A 21,868-nucleotide genomic window follows, 5' to 3' on the forward strand; every position below is an offset into this window, starting at 1 on the left:
CACACACACACTCCTCCACCTTCCTGCTTTCTACGTGGCACAAGGATATGGAAAATGCATTGTGATATCTGTGACAACCTAACAGGATGCAGTGAAGTAAGCCACACTCAGAACTATTCAGTCTACCAATGGCCTGTACTTTTTCTTTTATAAGAATGGGGATGCAAGGGTGAATAAATACAGGGCAGACAAAAGGGCTTTTTTTTGCCTTTTTCTAAAACAAAAAAAATGATTGGATAAGATTTCAGATAGGCAGGCACTGTCACTTTTAAACGATTTAGTCTATTTTTAGTATGCCTTTCACATCATGTATCAAACTCTGGTCTGCTCTAACAGACACACAACAAAGTGTAAACAAGTCTTCAGGCATCAAAATGCACACTTATACTAGGCTACCCATGCAGTGTAAATTAAATGCACTTTAAGATCGAGTCCTGATTTGAAAACCTTTTCAGCAGACGTAATATTTTTGATATTTTCTAGACTGAAGCTAACAATCTGTACATATATTTAACCACTGTAAAACATTAGGCCAATGAGACGGTCTTTGATGATGCCGTCTCAGTTGATAGGATGCATGCTTTTACAATAGGCTGTAACAGATTGTTCCGGCAGGTCGCATAAAGCTACGAACTCAAAGCCGAAATATATAGAACCCATATATCTATGTACTAGAAACCCTCATACGATAGATAAGCAGAGTTACATGCTCGCATGTCGCGGTATTGGTCAGCGGTCTCAAAACTCACTGGAACTGGAAATACGGTATCCAGTGCTAATGTAATGTAACAGTAACACAACGTCAGGGGACACTAAGAATGATCAGGTAACTGTGTCCCCGTTAGCATTACAGCTAAGCGTTTTATTTCCGTCCTATATTTCATCAAGCAATTTCAACTGTCTAGTTTCAGTGATCCTGTGTAAAAAGCCGGGTGATAAAACTATCGGGTTGTTCGACTAACGTGACATAAAACTAGATTTCCTAATGTTCATGTTCTGTAAGTATATTAAATAGCTCCCTAGCTAGCGATACTCTTGAGGTATATTCCACAGAGCCGCAAAACTAAAGATACAAATGAAGTCTTTGACAAATAGATGGTAAATACATAAAATAAAAACACTTACACCTGGGTCCTTTAAACGCTTTAGTCAGTATTTAGACGGGTGCTACAGAAAGCCAGTTGTAGTTCCCGCTGACAGATTCCTTGTTATTAGTCCCTTCCTGAACCTTTCTGCTTGGTACTGTACTGCGCCGGCTTTGGATTGCAGTCCGGCGAAGTACTGGTGACGTCAAGGACAAGAGAGTCGTTCGAGCAGCTGTCGGCCGACTGAGTGTTTACAGTTACAGGAAATAAATAACGTTCTGATGGAGAAAAAAGATTCCTTAAATATATTTAACGCAAGACTTAAGTCTTAACAACCAATCACTGTTATGTATTCGTCTGTTAAGCACGTATCTTATATTAAACAATGAAATAAGAGCTTCCTCTTGTATCCACTAATGACTATTGAGTGCAACTTCACAGGCGTGGATGACAAGCCTACACAATAACTCTAAATGGCTAATCATGAATGACACTGAAAAAATCTGCTTCTGAGGATAAAGAGAGGGTGAGTAAGCTGGTTTAGAAATCACCATGGTTTCCAGAAAGGTGTGCAACAATGCATTCATTAATTTTTAAGCAGTTGGTAATTTAAACCTTTTTAAAGCATTTCTGAAGTAGATATCCTATCCCTCACTGAAAGCCAACACTGTGTTTGTAAATCTAATTAGGACATCTGATATGCAGGTACCTGGTGGATCACGTTTTTTGCAAAGGAGGAATGACTGCTAACATGCGAATTTGAATGTTTACACTTTATTTAATTCAGTCACAGACAAAAACCAATTTACATCCCACTTCTGCCAGATTAACAACTCAATCAGCTACAAATTGAAGGCAGGTTAATTTCCAGTCTGTGCTGGCTCTTATCTCAGATTCAAAAAATGTCAGAAGTAACAGTTAATCCAAGATTGTTCTCCTCTTTGCTCTGTCTAAACTAGTTTCAAATGATAAGTCAGAGATCAGGTGGCATCGAGGCAAAATGATATAGAAAGCAATGTAGAGAACAAAATGAAAAAATACTTAACACTGTGGCTGTTGTCAAATTGTCATTGCTTTCATTTGTTAGCTTCAGTTAGGTATATTCTCCATAGTCCACTTAAGTCAATATTAGTAGGGTAATTCATATTTAAAAAAAAAAAACAAAAAACAATTTTCTGAGCAATGTGTAATGCTATTGCTAAAGATCAAGATGTGCCACAAGAAAACTGTATGAAATCAGTAAACTGCAGAAAATTAGGTAGGATAATAGGTTTTATTATATGTGATTTCACTGTATTCACATGAACATTTATAACAAGAGCAAGCTTCTGGAACATTTAACTAGGAAAGGAACAAATCCATTAGTGAGCATTAATGGTCCAGCCATTTATAATTGATTACCTAACACCAGATGTCCAGCACAGTGGCTGAGAGTGCACAATTCAGTCAATGCCCACAATGGTAAAAAATTTTCTAAAGGTTAAGAAATTAACAGTTTACTAATCTTGGTCCTTTTTACTGTCTCAAATAAACCTTTCAGTCTGAAGCTGATTAAGCATAGATTGGATTTGACAAAAACAAGAACTGAGGCAAATTAAGGCAAGCAAGGATGAATTACTCTATGGTTAGTGTCAACACATTCACCTATAAGGGTTGTGTAAGAGAAAATACAATAGCCCTGCTCAGGAACATTCAGTTTTACTCTCTAAAATATCTGCCGTGACATGCAAATCTGCCAGTTTACTTATGACTGCAGAGTTTATTCAAGTGATGAGCAAAAATCAACTGTAAGCCTTCATAATTCTTCTCTCTCCTTGCTCGAAATGGATTGTCATATAGCAAGATCACTAATAAGTTGTTCTGGTTTACTTCAGACATTCAAGCTTAGCTCACTACACATTCCATATGCTGGTCTACTTACTGAGCAGATGGGTAATACTATCGGGCCTCTTACTGATCGAAGAATTACTACAATGAACTAAATCTGTAGGTCTTAAGCCTTAGATAACATGCTTACACGACTAGTTATACTATTTAGCCTTATTGTGGCATGCAACTGGATCACATGTAGTCTGATTACTTACAATAACAATAAGATATTGGCTAACTGAAAATTATGCATTGCCTACCAAACCTACATTTGTCCGTTTCCTGTCTTAAACACATATACATTTTAAGTTTACATTTGCCATCGGTGCTATAAAGCATGTTTTCACACATTTCTATTGTGTCATTCTGCTCTGCAACACGCCCCAACTCAATAGGAGCAGAAATTCATTTCAAGCAAATAAACAAATAGACAAAAACAAAAAGTTAAAGACAAAAAAGTCCCTAAATTATGAAATTAAATGGAACATGAATACAAGACATGAGTACATTTAATATTTTTCATCTAATATCATTTCTTCAAATACAAAGACAAAATACAAGACATTTCTTCAAAATACAAACAGACACACACACATCTCAATGAACAAATCAGACACCTTTTCACAGTAACTCAGAGTAACCACTAGGAGGCAGTCAGCCCCTTGACTCACTTTGTTGCTGTTTATGGAGTCCGAGAATAAGTTCCTTGATCTCCTCTCTTTTTTTCTTTACTGTTCTCTTTGGAAACCAGTTGCTTAGATCCATCTTAGAATGAAATTTATGTGGCGGTTTCTAGAAATGACAGCGAATGAATTAGCTGTCAACCCAATGCCAGTGATACAGACAGCTAGGTGATGATGTTGATTCTGACCTTGAGGAAACTCTCCACGTACTGCAAGAGATAAATGCCACAGTCGCTGAAATTGTCCTGCTGGGGCACCAGGGGAGTCCAGCCCTCCATCACACCTTTCCCAAAGTTCTGCCATGTCCCCATTTTGACCCTCCATTCCACTTCTAAATATCTTTACATTATCCAACAAATCACAAGAGAGAAGAGAGGTCAGACCGCATGTAGCCAAATGTAATCAATAAAGATGCTGCAGAGAGTCTTACTCTTGGAGTGTCCTCACTACTGATGGCTTGGCATGGCAATTCAGGGAGTCCATGATTAGGATACATGGCCTTCAAACAGCAAGGGGAAAGACTCTGGGAAATTACTGTTCTCACTTAACTCACTTATGTCTAGACATAATTGAAAATGAGACCCATAACGTGATTAAACTGTACATAAAGCTAGAGTGACAAACAGGGGTCAGAGAAAACTTTAGAGAGATGGACTTTCAATCAAATGCTCATAGAAAGTGAAGACGCACATTACCGTGTTACGCACCTCTTATGTGTCACAGGTTTGCAAACTTTGCTCTCACAATCCATCATCTCTTCAAATCGCTCCTTTAGAGAGAAATAAATTTCCATTATGCTCATTTAATGACTGAAGAAAGAATGTGGGGGGAAACTAAGTTACCTGATTTGTATCCTCCTCGCTCTCTGATAAGCAATATACACCCTTTTCCAAATCACCTATTATAAATTTTAAAAACAAAGAGTCAATTTAGATAGTTTGGTAGTCTTTCTTTTAGTAGAAGATTATGCAAGAGATTGGCCCATGTCCCATATTTGAAAACTGTACATAAAACACATTATGCCAAACCTGTTTTTTTCCCTTAACCTAAAGTCTAAAGTATGAAGATATGTAAACGGACATTTTCTCATGGCTAGGGCCCCCATTACTGTTATAACAACCCCCCCCACCCCCACTTATATGAGAGTGCTGCCACCCTCATGTAGCTTTTGGCTTGGTCTGTGGCCTTGTCTACACGCATCTGGATATTTTCAAAAACTCAGTTTTTCTATCAGCTTTGAAAAGGATCATGTCCACAAAATGCTAAATACATGTGTTTTTCTTTTTTTTTTTTTAAATCTCTCCACATGAGAATGAGAAAATGATCCTAAAAATGCCCAGACCTCTGCACTGAGCATACACATAACATTTAGCAATCGCATCATGGCGTTGTAGCCTTCCAGTCGACTGACCAATCAAACTGATCAAGAAGACAGACACTGAGGAAATAGGCCTACAGTTTGCGGGCCTGGTGTTGAAAACTAGTGAGTATCTGTAACTGTCAACAAATAATATTATGGATGTATGATAACCCCTGTCTATACCCATGTTTATTAATTATTATGCATAACAAAACTAATGTAAAATGCTTTTAAATGTGTGTACTATTTTTTTTACTTTTAAGTTAATCAACCAAATATTTAGAATTTTATATGGGTGTCTGAGATGCATGCCAAGAATAAACTAGTACGATAAAGCTAGGCGAACGCCTACAACTCAATCGATGGATTTTTGTCTTTTCAAAGTGGTAAAACAGCAGAAACGATGTCTGCACACCAAATGATTGTATGACTGTTTAGGTTAGGCGTATTTGTTGTTTAACACACATATTTTCTGCTTTCATGTCATGTAGAAATAGTCTTTTTAATTATGTTTATTTTACAGATGTCAAAGTTAACACATTAATAACGTGTTTACACATTTTTTTAATGCCATTAACGCAAATCCTAATACGACCTAATATGACCCCTTGAATCACCTGTAGTTCAAAGAAATCTAGCTTTGCTGGCTAGCCGAGAAGGGCCTATCTGCAGTCTCTCAGACTACACCACATGCCCACTTTACTACACGACACATTCCCTGAGGATGTCGCATGTTATGCGTAACCCTAATCATAAGCCCTAACCATAACCATAGTGGGCATGTCATGGAGTAGGCGTGTCGTTACTGCGGGTCTGCAGTTAGACCTACTTGAGAGGGCTAGCTGACTAAGTCACCTGCCACAGCAGTACCTTGTGAGAGGTTGTTTTCCATCTCTGGGCATATTGTACACTATGTGAGCTGCCTTATCATCTGAAAATGTAACCAGACTTGTGTGTCTAAGCAACTGGCTCAGTGCAAAGGAATAGGAAAAGTGTATCTGCAATATCTAAGAGTAGTATTTAAAATTTAGGTATCAGTCAAAACGCAAAAAATCCAAAATGGCCAACCTGCTGTTGGGTGGAGTTAATGAATGTGATTGGTAAAGTTGTTCGTATTGAGTAGACTAATAATGTTGGCTGCTTGACTTTTAATTGTCTTATGTTAAGCTGCTGTTGTAAACTCCTGTTGGTGGGGTAGGTTTTCTGTGAATTGCTGGAAAATAATAAATACATTTGGATGAAACATATTTTGTCCACTCATGTTTATAGACATACTGTACTTGAATAATCTCTCTTTAGGGTCAAATTTACACAGATAAAAAAAAAAGGTGCGATTAATCGTGATTAACTACACAAATTCATGCAACTAATCGCGATTAATTATTTTAATCATTTGACAGCTCTAGTTTATTTTTAACTCCTTAAACTTTTCAGCTCAACAATTTCAACATATTAAGGAACAAGTAACATCAAATGAATGAATAATTAAACACAGGGGGAGTTTGTTGCGCTATTACCACAAACTGCCAGGTGGCATTCTTCGAATTACGCAGTAAGGAAATATCTACACCACTGCAGCCCTGCTCACTACTGTATTCTCAGACCTGCTTTTACTCCACTTCTATCACCAAATTATCACTGGGTTTCTAAAATTTAGTTTCCATTCATCAATCAGTATCTACCCAACCAATTCAAAGCTAGACACATACAATCCACATAAACACATAAAACCCAAAGGCTTTTTAGAAGGGCAGCAAACTGAGAACAGATCATCAAGAAAAAGAACTATTTTGATTTGATATCACCTCTGTAGAGGAGCACAGAGGAGTTTGGATGAGTGGTTCTTCCGTCAAATGTGACTAGCAGCTTATATCCACGAGATTCAGATTCATTACCGTTGTCAGTAGACTCTTTCCAGCTTGAGAGAGGATCATCTTGTGTGCAGTTGTAGAAAAGTGACATAGGGTTGGGTGGAGAAAGGCTGGGTTGGGGCTCAGTGGAGCCACTATGTATTGTGGATGTGTGACCCTCTGTGACTGGACCTCTATGAGCTGATGGGGCAGCTTGGTGCCCAAGGTGTGGTTCAGAGTAGTGGACCACCAGTCCTGGGAAACAGATGACTGCCAGGTACCAGTGTGCACTGTAAAAACAGGATGATGTAAATAAGACATATGCAGGGGGAGTACACTGCCAGAAGGGCAAAACAGAACAGTAGAGGATACAGCAAAATAAAGCATTTGGACAGAAACTTGGGATCTGAAGCTTTGATCATGAAAATCCTTATATAAAATGTACTGACTGAGGTCTCTAATCAGCTGTGCTTTACATGTGTTTTGCCACAGAAGTACATTTTATAATATCAAAATGAAGAGAATAAGCAATGGGAAAGGGATACAAAACGAAGAGAGGAGAAACTCACCACTGATTTATAGGAATGAAAATGAAGTCTTTCTGAAAAAGGTTCACATGCCTAGTCCAAGTTTTTACCCGGGTATGCCTTCTCTCCTCAAGTCTGCAAAGTTATATTAAACGTCAAAAGTGTGAGTACAAGCAAGGGGTTGTCATTTGCCATCACATGCAAATTTCCATATTCTTCTATACACAGTGCACATCTGAAACTATAACACAGAGCAGACCAGTTTTCTTTCAGTTTAAATCAAAAGGTTACTCAAAATGGATTGTGTTTTGTAACAGTTTGAAATAGTACTGAGAGTTTCTTTTAAATGAAGCAAATAATCCTTACGATAAATCAGCAACACCGTTGTCCTTTCTGACTGTCTGGGAAAGGTGTCTGAAAAAGAAGGAGCTAAACAAGTGACACCTGCCAGCCTCTTCTTTCTGTAGCTTCTCACAAAGCAGGAACCTGAGAAACCAAAAGAAGGCAGACAAGAGGATGGTTCAGCCTAAAATAGAACAGAAAAGTGGGTTTAACCACCCTCTGTTGGAAATAAAGACATAAAATAATCCTTATTGTAACAATCTTTGGCAATCAATAAATAAATAAATAAATAAGTTATTTTATTTGTGAAAGAACACAACGCAAATTACGTGCAAGTGGGAAGGTTAAGACAAACTGGAAGATGAGATGTAGTTCTATTGACTCTTCAGTGGTTCCTACATAAACAAACGCCACATTCTTGTTGCAGTCAGCTTCATTTTTAACATATCAAATTATATTTTTACAAAACAGTATTATAAGAATAATCAACCTATATAGCTAACTGTACAAATTACTTGGGAACCATGTGATCTGATGTGATTTGATGTGATGCTCCATATCACTTATGAAAGAATTCCATCAGTAACTGTAAAATAATATGGTCAAATGGGATTTGAAAAGCTTCAAGAGCATTTTATTCACCTCAGGTAGAAGTCTATGATCACATCGTTTAAGAATTCGCCCTTGTTTAGGCAGCTCAAGTCCTCAGCTGTGACGGTTATGCCGCCTCTGGCTGGACTTGGTGGGTACACCAGTAATCTAGAAACGTCCATACACAACACATAGAAAAGCTATCAGCAGCAGAATCAAAAGCTCAGCTCAGGAGAATCAAAGTCCCTACTCACTTTCTGTCGGGTTCATTAATGGACGTCTGGAGATCTATCAACACATCTTCACCACTGTCTGAGACGTTGACAATTGAGTTGTGACATTGAGGAACGCTGGAAAAGCTTTTGACAGTCCCTGGTGTCTGCTACAAGGAAAAATGGCACAATAGGCCAAACTGGTTTGGCAGGGGGCTAATTTAAGAAAGTATCTTTTAAAATCTGTAACAGTCCTAACTAAAGAAACTGAATACTTCAAAGTAGGCAAACAAATCCGTTTATTAAAATCTACTCAAACTGTAGATTTAGTGCAGCACAGTTTTGACAAAGCACAGTCAATCACAACTCACCTCTTGGTGTAGTACATCATTGGCTGACATTAGCCTACGTCTGGCTTCTTCATAAGACAGCCTGGCAGGGAAGTTGTTTAAACTGTTCAACCTACAAATCTTTGAAAAAATCTCCTGAAGCGCCATCTCCTCGGTCGCTGTTGGTGCCTTCTCAAAGATAAGGACAAAGTATTGCTCACTGAGATCTGTAAAAGAGGCACGAAACAGAAACATTCAAAGCTGAGGCCAGAACTTCCACATCGCTAAAGTACAGACCCTCTAAAATCAGATGAAATCTAAAAATAAATCCACTACTTACTATTCTTCTTCCCATAGTGGGCACTGTATGATCCACATTTTCACTTTAAGATAAAAATACTGCACTGGAGACAATAATAGTGCACTTTTCTTCATATGTCCAGAGGAATAGCATGTAGGCATCTAAAGATGCACTGCTCTGTAGTGTACTCACTCTTACTCTGGCAGTCATACCAGTGACCTCTATGAACTTTGGACATGCCGAGCTCAAGTCTGAGGCGAAGGCATTCAGCAGGAGTCGTCTGACAAAAAACAGTGGGCAGCTTCTGGACAGTGCACCATTCGCAGGACGTCAGCTCTGCCGCCTGAACACGCACTTTCACCAAAGGGGAACAAAGAAGGCAGAGAGAATTCATATCCCTGATACAGAAGCAACACCCACACCCCAGGACAACATACAGAAACAACACCCACACCCAAGGACAACATACAGAAGCAACACCCACACCCCAGGACAATATACAGAAGCAACACCCACACCCAAGGACAACACACAGAAGCAACACCCACACCCCAGGACAACATACAGAAACAACACCCACACCCCAGGACAACATACAGAAACAACACCTACACCCCAGGACAACATACAGAAGCAACACCCACACCCCAGGACAACATACAGAAGCAACACCCACACCCCAGGACAACATAGTGCAGCAGCTGAGTTCAAGAACCAGACACTAAATGGTACGGGGATTTGTGCTGACTTATTTACATGAAACAGGTGATTACTTTCAAAACGCTGCCCCCTGAAAGAGGAAACGTGTAAAATGCCGCTGACACCAATTTCAGATGAATAGATAAATGCCTAAGACTGGCAGATGCAGAGACGAGCCCACGATTAACTGGTGCAATCAAAAAGCAGCGGTCCTTCAGTGTTTCAAATGAATGATTAATCAGCAAGGTTGAGTCGACCAAATACACTGCACATAAGGCTTCTTACCTTCATTTTCAATTTCAATATATTCTGCAGAAATCTGAAGGGAAAAAAAAACACTTTGGTTATTTTCCCTCATAAACAATCACTCGTATACGTTTTGCCTGTTAAAACAAGCCCTAAAGTTGTGTTAACTTTTTAGAGAAAATCCATGAGAAGCTTACAACGGTAGGTCGTATGATCATCCTGTGCAGTGTCCCAAGTCTGAAACATCTGATGCTTAGGGTTACTCTGCTATACCAGTCAACAGTCTCCAAACTGGACGGAACAGAGTGGACTGACTCGATCTTTCGTTTCGCTGATACAATCTCACCTGACTGTCAGGCAAAATATAAATAAGGTACAGATCACAATTATGATTAATACTGACAATTATGATTAATACTGACAGTATGTTTTAACCAGCGCAACAAGTTTGCCGGCCAATAGAAGTTAAGACTAAGAGATCCTCTAACTGAAACCTATGGACAATCAGAGTTGATGAAAATATTTCCAGAAGTAACTGGAGCTCTAAAAAGCACTTTACTGCCATTATAAGAAAATTAAATACTGACCATTTACAGTTGATACAATGTAATCAAGTCCTTTGGAGGAAGAATGCTAATATGGCAACAGAACAGATAACCACAATGTTTTTTGACTAAAATTTTAACTGCTTCACAGAGGACAACAATCTCTGCAAAGAGTCATACACATTACTTGTACCTGGTCTCTCATACGCAACTTTCTGGGGAGTTTGGCTTTGGACTGAAGGTTGGGGGAGTGACAGCCGCTCATCCTTAAGTGATTATTTTCCTCCATCTTCACAACAGAGCCAGCTGGATCTGTACACAATACATGAATAATGTCACCCATCCATTACTCATATTCATGTAAACCTGCAGACAATTAAAATTTTACATGTTTCAAGAAATGACATCAGCTTCTTGTATCTGCATAGTCTAACAACCTAATCAAGGATGAATTTAACAGACTGCACTAATCTAGGGATAATCTGCATTTTTAATGAGTGAGATGGAACTCATAGTGTCAAGCTGTCAACCAGAGTTTGTGTAATGGTACTGGCACATTAACGTTCAAACATCATCGTTTATTGCCTTTATATCTTTCCAAATGTGTAGTTAAACCAAGTTTGCAACTTCTGGGCATCTGTGCAATGCGAGTTGTGCCATCAGAAGATGCGGAAACACCATGATTCTCAGAAAAGGATTCAGTGCCAATATTCTGTGTCGCAACCAGACAGCATTTCCAGGAGACAACAAAGCTACTGTTACAAGTTATTTAATTCTTTAATTAACATTTAACTTGATAATTACTGATAGCACTCACCTGTCACCCCAGACTTTGACCAATGAGCTCCTGAGAAGTCATCTCTGACGAAAAAATCAGTTTGGTTTTACTTATAAAGTGCTATTTTTCACTCCATGAGATTTTTACTTAGCAGAGACAAAGGAAACTAAATCTCATGTTCTTGGACAATTGAAGCAACCACATGATTAAAGTGTCGACTTTGCAGAACAACTCCTTGCGACTTTCTGTGACACTGTTAGACTGTCATGTTTGTCGAAGATCGGAGGCATTGACTGGTACATACGATTAAACAGCGGAACTAATCCACAGATTCTCTACACGATAACCGAAGATATTTCTTCAAACAAGTTACTGTAAAATCCCTTGTACTTAGCCTTCCTGAACAGCCCAACCATGTGGAGTCCAGTGGCATTCCCTCGCAAAGGTTTTGGGGAGCACTTCAGTGTTGTTTTCTTCAGACGTCGCTTTGGACAGAGGTTTCTCAGTGGTTCGGGCTAACGGAAATGTAAGACATTACTTTGTTTAGCAAAATCACAAGGTTTACGTTGCCCAGAGTGATTCTCATCACATCTGACTATTTCTGCTAGCTGGTGAGTGTACCACCCAAGGACCTTAGCGTCAGCTAAAACACCAAGCCTCATAGGTTAACTTATTAGATTACCATTAAGGTTGAATTCGTTTAGCAATTCGCTTAATTCCTAACCACTCTACATGAAACATACTCACCATTTATAATAGTTCTGAAGTCAGTTGTACATATCTTAAGTATCTGAGGTGAATATATGCAGTACTACTGGGGCATTCGTCCCTACTAAACACGCTCCCTGTCGGGTCGTCTCTGTATGTCTTCCCAATGGCTAAATTTTCGATCCTGTCACTTCATTTGTGTTTCTCCGGAGCGTCTCTTTAATTAACCAATCCCACGCTTCGACCAGACGTTAAACTTTACATCACGATCCGGCCCGGGAAAATGACGCGCCTGACAATTAAAGGTTTACATCAAAGCCATCAGGACTTAAAGCTTAGTGAAATGCGTAACTGTTTCCAATTTGTCTCGATATGATCGATATGTCTATAAACTGCACGGAATCAACAATTATCAACACTGTTTCATGAAATCTTAAGTAGTAGATCTAGCTTTACAGGTCTTTGAATATCTTGTCTGTTGGCTTAAAATCGCATTCAAAATAATCACTATATTGTATATTAATGAGTAAGACCGAATTGCTACTTCTCATTTCCTTGCAGTTGTGGGATGCCCTTGTTTCACCCCAACAGTCCGATTCTGATGAACGTTATTGTAGCGACATCTTGTGGTTATTTGAAAAGCAACTTCCAACGGGCATGTCAGATTTTCCCGTCAAACATATTGCAGGACCCCAAGCATATTTTACTGTACTTTAACTGCAATAATGTGTGGAGGTATGGAGTCATAACGACCATAAAGAATGCCTTGTGGCAGCCCTGCAAAGATTTTTTTTTCACCCATTGCCTTAGGGATTTGTCCATGTCAGCTGATGATTGGTGCCCGTCTGATGGTGGTGAATTAGAGAAAATCAGGCTAAATTCAACACTTGGTCTACACACTGTACAGTAGACTATTCAGTGCGAACTACACAAGATAATCCAAATGACGATTAATCCCTACTGCCGTATAATAACCCTCAATGACACACAATTTATGCCATGTTTTCACATCAATTTATTTACTCAATAAAACTCAAAACAAATGCAAAGTTATGCAAACACTGACTTGGCCCTATTTGCTCAAACTGAGACAACACAAGAGTGAAGGTGAGCTTGCGTCTTAATGCAGGTGGGTGGATATATGTGGTCATGGCAGCATGATCCTGTTGATTTGTACTGACAACCAGCATCACTTTCTACCTACTCAGAGCCTTTTTAAAAACCTCCTATCACTAAAAAAAATTTAACCCGCCCCCCAAAACAGTTTGTGCAGCTGTCACAAGCTGTGTGACATAATAAATATCAAAACAAAATAAATTAACACAGCAAAAATTAGCAGCAAAACTGAATGTCATCAAATATGATATGATTAAAACAGTACTGTTCTAAGCCTGATTGCCAGGTAAATAAATTATTTTTTTCACAGTTACAATGAAAACTTTTGTTCTAACATGCTCAGTATTCAGTCGGCTAGCAATGTCAGGTATTAATATAAAACACAGCCCCCCCCCCCTTCGCCGAACCCCCACTTTATGATCAACACCCAATGGGCCTCTGATAACAAAACCATAAAAATTAGTTTACAAATATATCAGTCATTCACTGTTAATGCCTAACATTCACATGCTCACAGTAAATATGCAATTGAAATTAGATGGCAAAATTAATTTTATGCTCTTCATAAGCATTGTATTTGATGTATCTTTTAGATTCTTTTTTAACACACATTTTCACTCAGATCCCTTTTTTTTCTTCAATGTTGAACTGCATCAATAGTTTCCTGTAGCAGGTTCATCTTCCCCTCAAATGCAGTAACAATTCTCAGTTGTGTACCTTCACATAAAATAATTCATTCTCCAATTTCCATTGAAATAACCAGAAATTGGGTGGTTACATTTAGCAAAATTAAAAAGGCTACAGAACTGCAAAAAAACATGTTTCAAAGGAAATGCCGTCATAGGATGAAACACAGGCAGGGAGAGCTGTTATTCATTGGAAATGGAGTCAAGAACAAGGTAAAAAAAATGCCAAAAAAAAGAAAAATCTAAGGCAAATAACAGCACTCTTTCTTCCTCCTCATTTTGCCCCCCTCCCCCTCCCCCCCCCCCAACGCTTCTTTGTCATCATATTTACAGCTTTAGTCCATTGTGCTACCCCCATCTACATTTCTTTTGTTTTCTTCATTCTCTGTCATTGTGTGAAAACATGCTGAGACAACTATGTCATGTTATTGTTGTTGCTACGGTGTCAGTGAGAGAGGGATGAGAGAGCCTTTTGATATTTAGATGTAGTGCATGAGCTGTAGTTGGAAGAGACAAACATATATACAGTACATGAGGGACGCCCATAGATACAAAGGGAAACGAGGAGTTATTAACAGCGTGCAGTTGGGAGAGTATTTCAAAGGGGGATGAAGGACAGGAAGTGAGGGAGAGTGGGAAAAGAGGGAATGGCAGCATGGGAAAAGATTTCAGTATTCATCCTGGTCCAAGTGAGCCTGCTCCTCAATGTCATCATCCTCAGGTGGTGCAAAGCCATCCTAAAATCACAGTGACAACCAAACGTAAGGTTAAGGCCCTGATATGTTAGAAGTGTACTGAGCACTCCAGTGATAACATTTCTCTGAACCACTAGATTTTACAATTAAATAAACACATAAAAACAAAAACATAAAGGAGATTTCAAAGACTATTTCAGCTGCTAGCTTTGTACTACAATTCACTTAAGTCAAATACTTTGAGAGAAATTATTTTAAGGATCTGAAATTTCAATATCCACATTTGAAATTCTGTTGTGAGGCAACCTATTTAAGGCAAATTAGTACAATGTAGGTTAAGATGTGAAATGCCGTACCTCTGTAGCATAGAGTATGTCAACTATCCTGGTGATGATGGGGTTGTTCTCGCTCTCGTGTTCTTGGCAAATTAGTTCGATGTCTCGTAGTTTGCTGAAATAGAAATCTCTCTCCTTCTCCAGCCCATCCACAGTCAGTTTTAGCTCCATTAACTAAACACAGGAGGCAAGGAAGACAAGAATGGTATTTGATAGTGCATTTAAAATACATGATATTATCACCAAACAATGTATTTAACCAATCAAAACATGCATCTAGACTGTCATATGAATACAAAATATGGTTGGGCAAAATTCTGCCTTTGAAAAATGAAAAGCTGTTCGAAAGATCACTTCATCGAGATATCTATAATAGGACACAAAAGACTAAACACAGATTTGAAATCAACAAGAACAATTAAATAAGGTGTAAAAATACAGAAAATTTGATGCTACAAAAAACAAACCAAATTTGTCTATAACTGATAACATGGCAGCATAGTTTGTATAGAAACAGCAAATTTATACCACTCCACTGAGCAGTCAAAGGAAGAGTAAGGCCTTCTTACCCTCCCTAGAACTCTACCTGCTGATTAAGCTCCATGATCTCCGCATCACTGCCCCCATTCCGTGCCAGGGCGGGGTTCTTCCTTATAGTGGTGGTCGTCACCCTCTGTGGCGTGGGCATATTTTTGGGCACTGTTGGAGATGTTCTCTGTGGTCCTGAAATTGCCACAGTTTCAGAAGTTTAGCCAAGCCCATGGTTCTGTCAGTGTTATTCAGAACAAAGGAACAGACAATTCATACCATGCATTTTAAGCATAGTACTTTAACTGATACTCAACATAATTTGAACTGAAAGAATAATGTGATATTGTGATAGTCCCATATTTGTCATTTTTTATGAATATTTAAATATATTTAGGCAATGTTAACAATGGTATGAGTGTAGTGTCATACATCTATTTGTGTCACTTTCTGCTCATGAAGAGTTTTATGAAATTGTATTATCAAATGATTAGGTTATATTCGTCAGACACAAAGTATGTGATCAGAATGTGGAATTTTGCTTTGGTCTGTTTATGACCTCAAACTCTCAAAAGACTTCTTCAAATTCTGTTTTTTATGATAAAGGTATGCCAAACTAATATCAGTTTATTCTTCAGATGAAATGGGAGTTGTATTGGCAGAAAATCCAGATCAATTCCCATTAACATCACAAAGTAATTATCCTGTAATTATCCTCAAATTCAATTGTCTTCCAGCTCCAAGATTACTGAATATGTAAGAGGATGTCCTATGGTTTGTCATAAATAATAGAGATATAAGGTTGGTTGAACTGTACTTTGAAATGTAGGATTTACTATGGGTGATGTACTGCATGATTAATATAAAGAAAGCACACACACACACACACACAGACACACTCAGAAAATTTTAGACCACACACTCTTTTATGTCAAGCCATGATGCATTAAAGCATTTAAAGATCGTTTCTATTGAAATCAGGGGTTATTTGACCTACTCAGATGGCACTCGGCAGGCAATGACCTTCACAGGTTAGCTCATGGAGAAAAAAATCATATGGTGACAATGCACTAAATCCTCACACCAGAGGAAAGCACACAGAAAGAGACTTTTTTTTTCTGTTTATCTTGCAAGCTATCACTATCACCACTTGATCCACAGCAAGTCAGCATTAGTATGGGCAAACAGTTTTTAGAAGCAATATGGATCATTTACTTCTATAACAATGTAATTCAAATATGGATATCAAGATCTTGGGATGTTTTGACAAAATGTTTTGTTTGCTCATAAATGCAAGGTTTATAGTAAAGCAATCATTCTGAAGACCGTGCAAGAACTAGCTGCTTGCAGAGCACGCTTTCAAACAATCAGAGAAGCTCAGCAGTCAATGCAGCAAATATAGAACCTTTGGGTTACCTGAGGGGCCACAAGTTCTCTTGGGTTTGTGGGAAATATGTTCACCTGGATTGGGGGGAGGAGCCACATCCTGGCCCTGTCTGGCTTGCACAGGGTCGTATTCCTTTCCATCGTAGTTGGCATCAAAGAATTTCTTAAACCACTGGACAAATTCAAAGTTGTCCTGGAACTTTCCTTTGACAAGTTTCTCCACAGGGATTATCTGAAGAAGTCAGGCAAAGGCAGAACAGAGAAGAACAGAAACATTGAAGGATCCTGTGATTAAAGGATTTGATGACGTCAAGTTTATTGCCATGTGTATCGTATCCAGATGATTAGAATTCATATACTGCATGAAACTATAATAGGCTAGTCCTAAATTACATAATGTCACAGCATTGGCTTCCTCCTTTTAAGCTCTTGAGTTAAACTTGAATTTAAAATCAAGAGACGGATTCCATAACACACACATTCGAAGATAATGACCTATGATGGGATTTGTAAAACAGCTCAGGGGCTACTGAGATAAACAGAGAGCATGGAGTGCCTATATTCTAAAAAAGCTCTCTGGGATACAGTACAAAAACACAAAGCGTGATGCAAAAAAAAAAAAGAAAACAAATCACTGACTTTGTCAACACTCATCCTTTTGAAAGCTGCCTGGAGGACTTTGAAGTTATGTATATACTCGTGCTCCAGTTTTGCTTGGAATTTAACCTTCTTCAACAGGATACAGCCCGGAAACAACATGTCCATAAACTGACAATATGCTGCCCCTGTAGACAAAGGGAAAAAATCCACAGCGGTCATGCTTTCTGTCGAATACAAAGAGAAAGCTTGTGTTTTCTTACAACTGTCTCAGCCTCTGTGCTGGTTTTCTCAGTCTCTGTGTTGGTTTGTTTGCAAGCAAAAACTTCTTAAAGACTCTAATCCAAACAACAATTCGATTTTCGATCTTCCAAAAGGGGAAGAAGGCAAGTCATTGATTTGCATTTCAGATATTGCTGTATGAACATGTACACCATCTATTCAGTATGAACATATGTACAGATCATGCTAAAGGTACTTCATTAAAATGTGGGTGTGGTCTATGGATTTTTTGGACTAGCCCAAAGCCTCACCTGAACACAGCTGTTCTATTTTAGTGTAGGTGAGTTGTAGGGAGTCGTTAACCCATGCCAGCATGTCATGTCGGCTTAGGTTTTCAATAGTAACAGACGTGGAGTACACATTCACTGCCATCTCCTGTAAATATAAATATGAACATGTTTTCACACCTGGCCACTACATATACACAATGATATTTTTTAAGCATTATCACTTTCTTAACAGGTTACATGGACCATTGCAGACAGAAATATATTAACATTAACATGAGACACAAAAAACCTTAAGATAAATATTAAACATAAACAGTAAGAAAGTAACAATATGCTCAGCAAACAGAAAGCTTACTGTACAAACAATACGGATTAATCAAATCTAACAGAGTATTTCAGAAGACCTTGTGTTCAACTAGTAGTTAAACAGAATCACTTAGACCTACACCTAATCCTTCTAGATTAAGTAGAGTGTATTTCGTGTCACAGAGATGTTAGCATCAGACACATCTGGCCATCTTATCAGCAGCAGAATGCCATGACAAGACAGAACAACAGAATCATAGCTAAACTAGTCCTAAAATATAAAATCAGCCCTTCTCACAATAAACTATCCCTTCTCACTAATTTCTGCAAATGTAGAAGGCATTCTGAAAACTAATTCTGAGGCCACCAAGTGTATAATTTAGCTTTGGATTTGGAAAAAAAATACTCTTGTAGTTCAGAAGTTCCTTCAAGTCTCTCTCCGTTATCCGTCATATCGTTAACTTCTGCCTTGTCATCAGGAAACAATGCAATCTCACCCGAATATGAATAGGCATTCTTCAGGTAAAATCAAGAAAGAATAAAAAAGATCCGGCCCCCCAGAGCACATACTTACAGATTTACATATTTAATAAAACGCCTCAGTTAGAGTATGGAATTGAATACCCGTCTTCTATCACAGACAGGGGCATCCACAATGCTCAGTATTCACCGTGTGCGCACACGCACTATCCAGGGATAGTATCACCGGACAGCGTTAAGACTAATGATGAATTAGGTGAAAATTACGGACATAACCAAATTCAGCAGTTGACTAGCCATGCGTTCAAAAAGGACATAAAAGGTTACGTTGTGTTTTTATAATTTACATATGAACGCAGTGACTGAGGGATAAGGCAGAATCGCATGCGATGGGAGCGCATTCTTGAGAAGCTGCGAGGTTGTGGGTCTGCTTCTAGGCCACGGATGTGGGAACATTGCATCGCTTGCAATTTGTCTAGTTGTCTCTGTTTACTCCTTTAGATGGGCGGCGGGTAGTTGTTTTGTTAAAGAAAAATACTGAATGTATAGTTGTATATACTGTATGTGGCGAATATTACAAATTCCCACCCGTTGATAAATGAAATGTTATTCGGACAGCCTATTCGGCCCCCTCTGCAGGCCTTGTCGAATATCTCCCGCACAACATTGTCATTGTAGGCGAATTCTTCCATTGAACGGACAGGATATGTCGCCGCTACATAACACCCAACAAAAGCAAAAAGTCCGAACTCCCCATCTCTAACATCAGACAATAACTCGGGGAAATTTAAAATGAAGACACATTTCTCTTTACTCACTGTGTTGAAGAAGCCTGTGTGATATCACGCTGGCAGTAAGCTATTTCTTCTGTCAAATCTGACGGCCGCCACCGTTGGTTGCCAGATTCAGCTCGGTGCAGTAACGGGCCGCCCCCACCACTACCACGCTTGCCTGCAACAAACTGGCACCTCGTGCGCTTGCGCTCCACTCGCAACGAGAGGGGGGCATTACCAACGCTGTGACACAGCACGGATGGATCATTCTAGGCTCTTTAGATCAGTAGGCTATTCATGCGTAGAATGGCATGAGATTGGTCTCATTAGCAAAATATTTTTAAAACAATAGGAATTATGAAAACGCCTGCTACAGCATTTTTTTTTACTTATTGTAACTTAATTTTATGCGATACCGTTCTTGTAGTCGTAGCTCACCTGTGTTCACTGTTGTGAATGTTTGTTTAGAGCTTTAATATTATTTCATTTTGTAAAAACTCGGGCGTGAGGATTGGAGAGCTTTTATTTTTTACGTATTTATGACATAAACATAATTTATACAGTGAAAACAAAATTAAAAAAATTAAAAAAAAAAAAAACCTTAAACAGACATCAAAAGTTTTCAGCACCAGTAGAAATCCTTGCAATGTTGTTGTCTAACAACTTATTTAAGTGTGACACTGTGTTAAGCTATTAAACTGCACATAAATTCTAAGTGATGAGCTTTCAGTGTGAATGGTTTCATATTATACAGGCCTTCATAAGCAGGGATGGGCACACAGACACTGGTGGTTAATTCCAGCACACCTGAATATACAAAATCTTTTTTATATTTGGCCATCCACAGTGGTTGTAGTTAATTATATAGAATTCAGACCTCAGACCAGTGTAGAAACTGTTTTGTTATGGCAAAAGACAAACTAGTGTAATACGTGAATAGGTTGTTGTTATTGAAGAAGCTAAACTGATGTTGTTTAACGCATTACCATCACTTTACATTTTGACCACACTCCTCCCATGTAACAACATGGTGTTACATTGGGCCTAATGCAACTGATGGAGAGAGAGTTTTTGGAATGCAAAGTTAATGTCAAGAGAAATGTGTTTGGTTTTTTTTCTATAGGGAATTCTGATGAGATGTTGTGGAAACTGTTTGTTAAAAATGTTTCAGAATATTAGTCCAGAGCTACACCAAAGCACACATAAGTTTCACGTGACACTCTGTGTGAGACATTCACTACCATCATTCACATTAATGGGAGGAGCACAAACATGTGCTAAAAACAGTAATGTAAACAATTTTGCCAATAGGCCCTTTAACAATGAGAAACACAAAGTCTAGACAACCCCTAAAAATGGCCAAAATACACTTTTTCATCACATGAGCAAAACAGTGTCATATCAAAGAAGAAAATGGCATCCGTTATCTTGGTGTTCAGTGATATGTTTTAAGACAATAAAACAAAAATATACACATACACGTACAGTCTGGCATATTTTGTTGTAGTGGCATGAATTTGATCTCAAAAGTGTAATATTGCAGATGATCATTTTTACATACTGAGCCAGTGGATTATGAATACCCCAAACATTTACACATAACATAAAACTGAAAAAGGAATATTCATGCTAGTACATAGAGTATGATCCATGAACAGATGCTGCTAATGTGTCTTTCCCTGTGTTTCTCATCCCAGTTGATGTGGACAGACAGGAGTGTAGTACATAAGTGCAATTCCAGAGGTGAAATACTGAGGTAAATGCATAACCATGTGCTCACACAGTAAAAAATTAATCAGAAAAGTCAAATGTGTTGTTTTATGTATATTAAAGCACTGATTAACATGTGGCTGGAAAAACAAAAAAAGAAAACTGAGCTAAATCTACCAATTGCAATTTCACCAAATTTACCAATTACTCTTTTTAAGTCTGCTAACTGCCACAGATCACAGTACATCGTTGGGAGTGATTTGACAGAAGGATTGCAATCAGGTAAACAGAACAGTAACACCACAAATGCTTTTAAAACAATAAATTGATCACAAACTGAGCCCACACATTCTACACTATACACTCAGTTCATTGTTCAATATATCAAGCACAATGTTTACCCTTTCTTCAGTTGACTGACATTTAGGTTTTCTGTGTAATACTAAGATGATTAAATCAAACACTAAAAAAACATTGTTCTCATTGATCCCAAACATATATCAATAATGATAATGTTCAATTCAGAATTTAGAAAGTGCTTTTTTTTACTGGAAAGTGGCAACTGATTAAGAACAAGGATGTTTTGGTCAGATATGAATTTGCTTTGCTATTTCTATTT

General features: G+C 38.4%; 3 protein-coding genes across 3 annotated transcripts in view; all 3 read right to left on the reverse strand.

Annotated features, from left to right (window-relative positions):
- myo6b (myosin VIb) overlaps positions 1-1,214 on the reverse strand; it is a 38,792-nt gene extending 37,578 nt beyond the window's left edge. Inside the window, exon 1 of the mRNA XM_030785976.1 lies at positions 1,126-1,214. The gene's annotated coding sequence lies outside the window, so the exon portion shown is untranslated. The remainder of the gene's footprint in view (positions 1-1,125) is intronic.
- Positions 672-10,904, reverse strand: senp6b (SUMO specific peptidase 6b). Its single transcript, XM_030787418.1, has 13 exons — positions 10,833-10,904; positions 10,368-10,444; positions 9,348-9,547; positions 8,986-9,075; positions 8,562-8,619; positions 8,359-8,475; positions 7,741-7,860; positions 7,417-7,509; positions 6,958-7,137; positions 4,068-4,136; positions 3,826-3,976; positions 3,626-3,746; positions 672-748 (listed from the first exon to the last, which is right to left on the reverse strand). Exons 1-13 carry the CDS (start codon positions 10,902-10,904, stop codon positions 672-674), a joined length of 1,425 nt encoding a protein of 474 aa, XP_030643278.1.
- Positions 10,905-14,595: 3,691 nt separating this feature from the next.
- mapre3a (microtubule-associated protein, RP/EB family, member 3a) lies at positions 14,596-19,668 on the reverse strand. The gene is made up of 7 exons (XM_030786823.1): positions 19,585-19,668; positions 18,002-18,125; positions 17,511-17,656; positions 16,902-17,103; positions 15,544-15,680; positions 14,979-15,131; positions 14,596-14,664 (listed from the first exon to the last, which is right to left on the reverse strand). The coding sequence occupies exons 2-7, from the start codon at positions 18,120-18,122 to the stop codon at positions 14,596-14,598; spliced, it is 828 nt and encodes a 275-aa protein (XP_030642683.1). The 5' UTR covers positions 18,123-18,125; positions 19,585-19,668.
- Between the last annotated feature and the right edge of the window lie 2,200 nt (positions 19,669-21,868).

The sequence above is a fragment of the Chanos chanos genome, chromosome 10, assembly GCF_902362185.1.
Source record: "Chanos chanos chromosome 10, fChaCha1.1, whole genome shotgun sequence".
Taxonomy (NCBI): Eukaryota; Metazoa; Chordata; class Actinopteri; order Gonorynchiformes; family Chanidae; genus Chanos; species Chanos chanos.